The sequence below is a fragment of the Vollenhovia emeryi genome, unplaced genomic scaffold, assembly GCF_000949405.1.
Source record: "Vollenhovia emeryi isolate VEMERY1.0 unplaced genomic scaffold, V.emery_V1.0 DF939231.1, whole genome shotgun sequence".
In the NCBI taxonomy this organism is placed as follows: Eukaryota; Metazoa; Arthropoda; class Insecta; order Hymenoptera; family Formicidae; genus Vollenhovia; species Vollenhovia emeryi.
This window is the reverse complement of record NW_011967135.1, coordinates 1-10,177: the sequence shown is the minus strand read 5'-3', so window position 1 is coordinate 10,177 and position 10,177 is coordinate 1. Positions and strand designations below refer to the sequence as shown.

General features: G+C 41.6%; 2 protein-coding genes across 6 annotated transcripts in view; one reads left to right on the top strand and one right to left on the bottom strand.

The window, feature by feature from the left end:
- The window catches only part of LOC105560374 (fragile X mental retardation syndrome-related protein 1), an 11,658-nt gene extending 8,571 nt beyond the window's left edge, over nucleotides 1–3,087 (bottom strand). For all 5 annotated transcript variants that reach the window (XM_012009444.1, XM_012009447.1, XM_012009445.1 and 2 more), the window contains exons 1-6: nucleotides 2,908–3,087; nucleotides 2,408–2,460; nucleotides 1,733–1,883; nucleotides 1,509–1,672; nucleotides 1,219–1,384; nucleotides 980–1,050 (exon numbers count right to left, since the gene is read on the bottom strand). In XM_012009444.1, the coding sequence (XP_011864834.1) occupies nucleotides 980–1,050; nucleotides 1,219–1,384; nucleotides 1,509–1,672; nucleotides 1,733–1,883; nucleotides 2,408–2,460; nucleotides 2,908–3,072 (770 nt within the window). In that variant the 5' untranslated portion in view covers nucleotides 3,073–3,087. The remainder of the gene's footprint in view (nucleotides 1–979; nucleotides 1,051–1,218; nucleotides 1,385–1,508; nucleotides 1,673–1,732; nucleotides 1,884–2,407; nucleotides 2,461–2,907) is intronic.
- A 321-nt stretch (nucleotides 3,088–3,408) lies between these two features.
- Nucleotides 3,409–8,492, top strand: LOC105560373 (WD repeat-containing protein 44). The gene is made up of 5 exons (XM_012009443.1): nucleotides 3,409–3,631; nucleotides 3,783–3,942; nucleotides 4,012–4,632; nucleotides 4,711–4,848; nucleotides 4,935–8,492. Exons 1-5 carry the CDS (start codon nucleotides 3,564–3,566, stop codon nucleotides 6,957–6,959), a joined length of 3,012 nt encoding a protein of 1,003 aa, XP_011864833.1. The 5' UTR covers nucleotides 3,409–3,563; the 3' UTR covers nucleotides 6,960–8,492.
- The last annotated feature ends 1,685 nt before the right edge of the window (nucleotides 8,493–10,177 follow it).

The following is a 10,177-nucleotide window of genomic DNA, read 5'->3' as shown; positions in this document are numbered from 1 at the left end:
ATACGTATACGTTGCGATATTATTATAAAACATACGAGTGAATGTATATGTGCGTGGGTGTATCCGTGTCTCATCTGCCGCATATTTTAGACATAGATTCTTCAGTAAATTTGCTACTCTCAAATGTTTTCTATAATGTTATATATACATACAAATTGTTTGTTTTTCTGCAAATTTATAGAATATTTTTACACTTGTAAGATACAAACATCTATTGGAGCATTTTATTTATCTGTCGGCATGTAATATTACGAGTAAAAGATTAAAGGCAGCATAAATACTTCAATCATATATACATATATAGTATGTGTGTATTTTATACACAAGTATAAAAAAAGTACACTTTGATATATTTTGACTGAAAGAATTCATCAATTACTATGGAATATCTGAGTTAGCAAACTTAATTAAGATAGCATTCCCTCCTTAAAATAAAGTTGGAATAAAACAATTAGTAATGATGAAATTGTGTCTGCAATGCATATGATCATGCTTAGAATCTAATATTGTTTTAGCAAAAGGTATCTGCCATAATGGAATTATAGTGCACGTGAAATCTTGTTCGTACTTGCACCTGTTTTATTAGAACAGAAGAGAAATTGAAATCATTACAGTTACACACAAACCTTAAAAACCTTAAAAACCTTAAAAATGTCAATTTGTATGTCAATATTCCATCTATAATGTCATATATTTGTGATCATATATTTGTGACAGAAAGAAAGGGGAAAAGAAGAAGAAGAGAAATTAAGATGAACGGTAAACACTACGTACGATGTGCTTGTCGCATACATGAAGTTACGTGATACTAAAGCGCACATATCAATTGATGATTAGAAATCTTGTGATCTGATTTTCTGCCAGTAAATGCAAACCACAGACAGGATGGTAACCAGGACAGTACATGGACAAGAGCAGGTAAACAATCTCACAAGATTTTTCATTATTTACATAAAATGGAAAAATGTTAATGACTTACCCCCCTATTGTTTGAAGTTTAGTGGACTCGAGTTGACGCGCTGCTTCTTCTGTTCTCTTCAATAGCAAAACCTGCGAAATATTGGTAAAAAGAACCGAAAAATTATAATTAAATCGTAAAAAAAAGATAATTAAATAGTATAGATAAATGCAAAGAGAACTTTTAACATTTGTTTGTAGTTGAGCAAATTATTCAAATTCACTTGTAAAGAATTTTGCTCAACATGAGCGTAAATGTACCTTTTGCGATAAGTTTCTAAAGTGCATTTCTTGGAGCATGCTACTGTGACGATGTATATTTTCATGACGGGAGATGGCCAGCAGTACTCCTCGTTCAGGCACATATCGGCACACTGCCGCCCCTATCGCCTTTTGAAATTCCTTATGCGCATTGTCCATCTTTGCACTGCAATACAACACACACACACTTGACTACTTGTTTCTTCTCTTTAATAATATTAAGCTAAATTTAAAAGAAAAGCAACTATCTACAATTGTACATGTAGAAATAAATGTACGCTCTTACTTACAATTCTCTGAGCTCTTCAGGTACTTCAATTTCGATCTTGTGAAATGTGTTTTTGTCAATAGGGGAATTTGGATTTTTAGCTCTCAGTCGCTCACTAGCTACAATTTCGGTATACGTGTAGTCCCATCCCAAGTATTCGACTACTTGAAAACCTCCTTTACTCATCTGAAGAATCATACAATCGAATGCATTTTCGCACAACTCTCCAAGTATTCTTTTACCTACCTTGATAAGTGCTTTCCACCAGCCCCATGCCTCTTGATCATTAGCTCTAGAGAATACTTCAATCTCCTGGTTCTCTTGAAATTCTGCCTTGGAACCATCTTTTGGAGGTAGACGGACTTGAGCAAATGGAAATTTGGACTCGGGTTGCCAGCTGGAATGCGTATTCAACATTATGCATTTTTTCCCTATCTGTACGTTGCAAAGTACGTTACAAACCCTCTGGTAAATGTATGTAAAGCAGAAAGATTTTGCAACGTTTATGATTAATACTGAATAATGAAGTTTCTTACTGTACAGATTATGTTATATTAGGTATTTCGTATCAATATAGAGTAAAACTGTACAGATTTTTAGCTTCTCGATGGCTCCCATGTCCTTGAACAATACCGACATGGCTCGAGTATGGAACTTAAGTATAGCATATATGTGTGTTTACAGTGGTAAACTTTCCAAAAGATTGCGTGGTTTTTAGTATTCCGCGACGAGAAAGTAAGAAATAGCAAGTAAAAATCAAAGTAAAGATATGTAATGGAGCTTCTGCAGATGCGATACATGGTTGGTGTCGTGTCGAGAGAGTTGCAATAGAAATACTCTTCTTGTGGCGCAAGTCGAAAGAGAGAGAGAGAGAGAGAGAGACAGAGAGAGAGAGCGAGAGAGAGAGAGAGAGAAACTTACTCATTCTCGAAAGTTACCAAAACTTCGTCGTCAAAGACATCGGTGACAAAGGCCTGAAAAAGAGTAAAGTAGAAAAGATAATGATGGAGAAATGACGAGGAGCGCAGGCTAGTCTCGAATGTAAAATGATGACTGGTCGGAGCGAAGGGGCAAGACGGGTGGTGAGGTGGAAGGAGTTGGCGGAGAGGGCATCCGCGCGTGCATTTACGGGTGCGCGTGTCGTGAATTTGGAATATCGCTAACGAGGCTTCGGAGCGCTTTCACCTCGGGCACCGCGGGCGCAGGTGCGCGAGGACGCGAGCCAAGGGAAAATCACGCCCTGTCAAACGAGACATGGCGTCGAGGGAAGCCGCGTTACCTCGCCAACATTTGAGGGCCGTGCATTCGCAAAGTACAGGCCCCCGTGCCGCGAGATTACGGCCGCACCACGGCTCGCGGCTCGGCCTATCCGTCGCCCGAGGCTTTCGCCCGCTTTTTTCTATACTTTTCACACAACGAACCTTATAATACGCTCCGTTTTCGCCGCATACTTCGACTGTGAGATCCTCCATCTTGCTTTTGTGTGACGGTTCGGTTCCTTTACTGCAGGCATGCTGAAGAGCGGGCGCCCGCACGAGTTCAGGGCTGCGAATTTCCCGTGCGCCAATCGCGCGACTCTTTTCCATGACGCCGAGGCAGTATTGGACAGTACCGGACGACAGTATCGATACGCACGGCAGGGCTGTCAACTGCCGTAACCATAGATGTCGCGCGCAACAGAAAACCCTAGCTGGCACACACATTCTCTCCTTTTTTCACGGTGGAAAAATGAATTACAAACCTTTTTCAATTTTCAATTGCACTTGATACGCGAACTTGATAGGAGAGTTGTTTAAAGATACGTCCAATTGTCAGTATGTCCTGGTATGTCCGTCATGTTTGTGGTCCAACCAATAGTATTTTGCTAGTAGTCACTACGAGTGACCAACCGCGTTTGTTTGTAGATATACTCGTACCCAGTTACCCACTCGTGGGCGTTTGCGAGCCACTGTAACCTGGTCACCTGGTGTCGGTGTAGAGATCGGAGTTACTTTGATGACTTTGAGCTGCAAGTCGAAACATGATCGCTCCTACTTAGCTCCGACTCCGATGCGTTCGCGTATCACTCCCTGACGACATGTCGGGTAGCAGCGACTCTGACGAGTTTTTCGACGCGGAGGACGATTCGTTTCATCGCGCCTCACGGTAATCGTCACCTCCGTACCCTTCATCGAGAGACATCGGTCTCGTCGCTGCGCGCGATTATGTCACCACTCGTAAAATGATTGTCATCTCGACGTTGAAGCCGCTCAAAAGAGGTAATTTTTAATTGGATTAAATGTTCATTTTCCCGTAGAAAAGGTAAACAGCGCGATTCTGTCAGTGGCGAAAATCATGCCGCGAAAACACTACAAGTTTGCAAGGAGGATGTCTTTGTAAAGCCTGCCGAGCCAAAGTCGATTGTTGAACCAAAAGGTCGCGTGTCTGCGGACTGCGGGCAAAGTAAAGAAAAACTCGTGAGTATTTCACAGTGGTATTTGTGTAATAGTGAAAAATTAATGAATATAAAACATAAAATATCTTAGGACGAGGATGGCACCACGGACAAAATTGTAGGCAGGAGAAGATTCCGCGAGCTTCGACAACGCATGCAAACGGAGGATGACGATATTCCGATTAACAGCTCTCCCCCCGATAGTCAAACATCTTCCATCGAGGGTGTTTATCCTACTCCTTCAAAAACGAGCCATCCATTCAGAATTATAGAGCACGACACTCTTAGCTTACAAAGTATGACCTCTTTAGGGCGAGTGGGCCGAATTCTGGCGGGAGTCGCAGATAATGCTTCTGGCGTACTCGTATCTGGTATATCCCAGTGCCCTCCTCCTGCCGCCCTTACCCGCGAGGGGTCCTCTGTTGCTAACATTTCGAGCAAAGACGAGGACGCAACCTCTGGCAAGGTGTCCCAGTCTTCCAGCATCCTCACGTTGTCAGGGGATGCCCTGCAGGAATCCTCTGTTAACGGTAGATCCGATTATGCTTCTCACTCGCAAGGTGACAAGACTGTTATGCTTCAAGAACCCGATGTTATCGCTAGTACAAAGAATAATGGGAAATCGGTGGAGGATGTTGCGATGCCTGGTGTACCCGTAGCTCCGCCGCGTCGTAAAAAGAAAACAAAGACAAGTGCGTCGGGCGACCTCGCGGTAAGATTCATCGCGAGATTTATTCATATTCTGTCGGTAGCGTTAGATCTGTCTAATTGACGCAATTGATGATTTCAGCCTTCTGTAGAGGCTGCGCTTGTTCCCGCGTCACCGCTTCCAAGTCCTGCTAGTACTATAGAATCGATAACTCGAGAATTCGAGCACTCTCTCGATATCCGATCTGCGACGAAAGGCCAGTACGTCGTTAAGCCGCAGGTAAATGCTCCTCCCTTCAGACAAGAGACTCGGCTCTTCTGCAACGTCTCCCCATCCAGATACACGATATTTCTTCTTTTGTTTAGGATGAAGACAAGTTGAAAGCAGAAGGTCCGTCTACCGAGGAACTAGAAAGGGTCGAGAGGATGAAGGCAGAGCTGCTTAGTCGATCGAGCGAAAAGTCTAGTAGTCCGTTAGGCTCGGCGTCGAGCAACAGCATCGGCCGTTACTCTCTAGGCCCGCATAAGCTTCCGGGCGTGAGCCCGCAAGGTTCGAAAGAAAGACGTAAATCTGCCGGCGATCAAGATATGGTCAAGCAATTGAATATGTTTGTGAGGACTAGGACGGATTCTGGCAAGCGTCTTACCGATATGGAAATTCTGGAACAAGTGCCTGTAACGAATTTAGATACGGGGGAGCAGGTGCCATTAAGTATAGCGGAGGATAAATTACCGCAATGCATCAATCCGTTGTCATTACATATTATGAGACTCACGAAATCTAAATACATAAGCAACTCTAGTCTGGAGAAGGAGAAGGAGAGCGACGAGGAGAGTGTAGATAGCAAAATGTCTAGTATACCCCCGGACGAAGATGTATCCGTAGACAGAGTTCGTAAGCGGACGCAAAAGCTGAAGCGATTTTTAGGCTCGACTGTGAAAAAGACCATGGACAAGGCCAAGTCTATCGCGCAAGAGGTTTCGCACGCAAGGCACAAAGAGGACGTCATGGACATAGTCGACGAAGTCTATCCTGGTGAGCAGCAATACATAAAGTTGAAGGCATCCAACAGTCACAAGGGCCCGTACGAGTTCAGTTGTCTGCAGCACGTTCAAGATCTCAGCGGGGAACACGTAGGGCCCGTCTGGTGCATGAAGTTCTCAGCCTGCGGCCGGCTGTTGGCCACTGCGGGACAAGATCGCGTCCTAAGGATCTGGGTCCTACGGGACGCTTTCACATACTTTCAGGACATGCGAACCAAATATAACGCGGAGAAAGTCAGTCCTACTCCTTCGCAGGAATCTTTGGTCTCGCAGCAATCCATGGAAGATCCTAACGTCGTGGCTAGTGCCTTCAGCGAGATAGAAGGGACGAAAAGCCCGTTCATGCCAAAGCCCTTTTGCACCTATACCGGCCACACCTCGGACCTGCTTGACGTCTCGTGGTCCAAGAACTATTTCGTTTTATCCTCCTCGATGGACAAAACTGTACGGCTTTGGCATATATCTCGCAAGGAATGCCTATGTTGCTTCCAGCACATTGACTTTGTCACCGCCATAGTATTCCATCCACGGGACGACCGATACTTCCTCTCGGGATCGCTCGACGGCAAGTTACGCCTGTGGAATATTCCTGATAAAAAGGTCGCGGTATGGAACGAAGTGGACGGGTCAACAAAGTTGATTACCGCGGCCAACTTTTGTCAGAACGGGAAATTCGCGGTTGTCGGCTCGTACGACGGTCGTTGCATATTTTACAATACCGATCAATTGAAGTACCATACTCAGATACACGTCCGATCAACCAGGGGGAAAAATTCCACCGGTCGTAAGATCAGTGGAATCGAGCCTATGCCAGGGGAAGACAAGATATTGGTCACGTCCAACGACAGTCGCATTCGTCTCTACGATCTGAGAGACTTGAATCTCTCTTGCAAATACAAGGGATACGTTAACGTCAGTAGTCAGATTAAAGCGAGTTTCAGCCCAGATGGACAGTATATAGTTAGCGGCTCGGAAAATCAGTGCATTTATATCTGGAAGACCCATCATGATTATTCCAAATTTTCGAGCGTTCGTAGGGATCGAAATGATTTCTGGGAGGGCATAAAGGCGCACAATGCCGTAGTAACGTGTGCCGTATTCGCACCGAATCCAGACAGTATTATCAAGCAAATCGAGGCGAGAGAACAATGGGAAAGCAAGGAGGAGCAGAAAGGCATGGATAGCTCCAATATGAGTGTCGTTCCCGTCGATCCTGTCGTCGAGCAACGCACCAAAGGCTGCGGAGGCCACGTTCTCGTGAGCGCTGATTTCAATGGGTGTATAAAGGTTTTTTTAAACAAAACAAAACCGAAACACAGCTCCTTACCGGCATCTGCGCTCGCATAACGTTATCTACGTACCTAGCAGTAATCAAGAAAATAACGTGAGAATGCGCTCTCTTATCTCCTCTCGTCTATAGGCTTCAACGAGAGATGCTTCAACCAGAATCGCGTACAACCAGTTTCTTTAACGGTATCTTTACCGTCAGATACAAGCGCTATTTTATTCTTGTGTGCGCGTGTATAAATAGTTTTAAGCGATTACATATATATATGTATATACATATATACATATATATTCTTGATATCGTGCTTAAACGTTTAAGTTAAAAAAAGGAAAAAAAACGGATAACTGTCAATTCCAAATGATACGCTTTAATGGGGATAGTGTAAATTTTACTGAAAAAGTTTCTATTGCGTCAGGTGAAACAAATTTTCTCTACTTTTATATTTCGAATGTTTTCTTTTCGCCAACGGCTGTCTAAAAGTTTATCCTTTTCGTTTGCTTTCTATTGTATTATATCGTACGACTCTACAGTGCTGGTCCACTGTAGCAGGATGAAAAGAAAAAGAGATCAAGTTACTAATATTCCACAAGAGATTTATCAAAATTAAGTCATAGGAAGATAGCGACAAGTCTTTAGTGACACGTCACAAATTTCAAATTGTTCCCATACACTGTACGTACGGTAAAGACACGATGAAGATAAGAGCACCCTGGTGAGAAAACCAAGTATAAAAGGGTATTAAAAACGGTATTATTTATCATTAAATAGGGATTGTGCTACTTTTTACAAATATCGAATCAGATTTTGCAAAATCCTAATGCTTTTTGAATCGCAACGTTCTTGTCGAATGTAATAGTTGTAAGATAGCACATATAAGTAACACATCGAAGACAATATCAAAGATGTTTTAAAATTAAAATATATCATGGTTGCGTTTTTTTGTACGAAAGTCCTACATATTTTAGAAAGTGTAATAAAGCGAAAATTTGAGGTAACGCATATACGAGGCGCGCTACAATTGGACTTTGTGCTATATACATATGCGTCAGTTCTCACGATTAAGCGTGCATATGTTTATACCTCGTGTACATATTTTATGTGAAATTGTCATATGCTCGCGATACTCGCTGATTTAGAGTTTAATGTCGTAGGATACGCTATGTTGGATTAATATCGATGCAAAACATGCACTTTCGCGTTCTGTCAATTGTAAGAACGGAAATTATTGTATATATATATATATATATATATATATATATATATATGCGTGAAAGGACAGCGTTCGGCCTTTGTTTGAGATTATATGCGGGACACTTGTCTTTCTTTTTTCGCAATGCATAGCTATTGTATGTAATTTGGAAACACATGTATAACCATTGAGACGTAATATTCGAATTGGAACTAAATAGTCACAAAATTGTGAAAAGTTACGAGTATGGTACGAGATTTACAAGCAGTGTAAGATATGTTTCAATTGTATCGTCATTACAATGTAAATATGCAGGGAAGAATTGTAATTATTATTTTGTGTAAATGCAATTGTAAATATAATAGTCCGTCGATTTCGTTGTCGATACGGAAATACATATGTATATCTGACAGACCAAATTTGAATTAAAATCCAAGAAATTCGTTGGTAAGTATTTAATTAAAATTATTTTAGATTTTATAGTGACAATACATTTAATCGACGTGTTTTTATGTGAAAACAAGGGTTTGCAAAGCAATGGTAAACCTATCATACCGATAGAATTAGTGATAGGGATATTTATTTACACAGCGTCGGAGAAATGTTACGGCCAGAGAGAAACCTGAGTGTGTCGTTATATAAAGCGCGGAAACATGTCGATCAAGTTAGCATATCATTTCCCAGCAGATCAAAAATAAAAGGAACATCTTGTCGCATGTAGTCGACTTCTATAGTTGCTGATACATTTTAATAATAATTCTGGTGATTTAAACAAAAAAATAGTCGATGAAAAATCTGCTAACGTCCCGTAGCATATCATTTTCTAGCAGATCAAAAATAAAAGAGAGTTCTATAATTACGGATACTTTTTAGTAATAGTTCTGGTAATTTTATGAAAAAATAGTCTATCGCAAAAATGATTTCCTTACGTATCTGTGCGCGCAACTCCCGTTGCCTTCTGAACCAAGTTCGCAGGCGACGGCCAGAGAGCAACGCAATGTGATTAAATTTGTATCGCCGGACCGAGCTCCGACTGGTGCTCCGAAAACGTTAAGGACAGCCCTGGCGAAAATTTTAAGTGACAGATGATGTTTATATCATTTATGAAGAGTTAAATTTGATCGATAGTTACATTGTTTATGAAGAGTTTTATTGATGATTACACCATATATTTGGAAGTATGTTGCAAACACCTGGTTAATTCTTTGCTGACAATAACATTTTACAAACACTTAGAAAACTATAATGGAAACGTTTGACATTATCATTAAACGCAATTTGAACATTTGTAACCTTAAATGTGTTATAAACAACTCCATGTTTAAATTTATATCTCACAAACAATTCAATAAATGTTTTAAAACTCAAATAAAACATTGACTCAACATTTAAACAAACTTCTTACAAACATATATTACTTTCGCCAGGGAGACGTGACGGGCAGAATTGCGTATTGTTCACACAACAGTCAATTTATTGACAAAATACACCGAAACTCGATATTCTTAATGTTCGCGATCAATCTCGTGATCACACGGAGTAGACGAGAGAAGCACTTTGGAGAACCTATTTGAAGTTGAGCTGCGCTCATTTCGCGGTCACACGCGCGAAGGCAGTCAAAAAGAAAATATTAAGATCGTATGAGAGCGAGATGTCACAAGCGCGATGCGAATTGATATTTCGCAGTCACGAGCTTCGGAGCGTTCCGCAATACTTGACTCTTAACTAAGTCTGTTAATTGTGCTGTCTCCTAATTGCTGTGTCTCAAGAGCAACTGACTCCGGTTCAAATCTCTTTCTTTGTCGTCGCTCTCATACGGTCCTAATGTCGAGGGTAAATTTAATTGTTTTTAGTGCGAACCGCGCGGTTGTAGTCAGTAGATTCCATTGCGACGATGAGATAGTCGGACGTGTTCCTTTGACCGTTACCTAGCCGATGATGCCATCGATTTGTATTTATTTGTTCGTTCGGGTAGTTACCACGACCAGTATCGCACATATTTGTTGGGCTATTTGCTACGACAATTCTCGCATATATTTGTTGGCCTATCAGCCACGACAAATCTCGCACAGTATCGTAATACAGCTA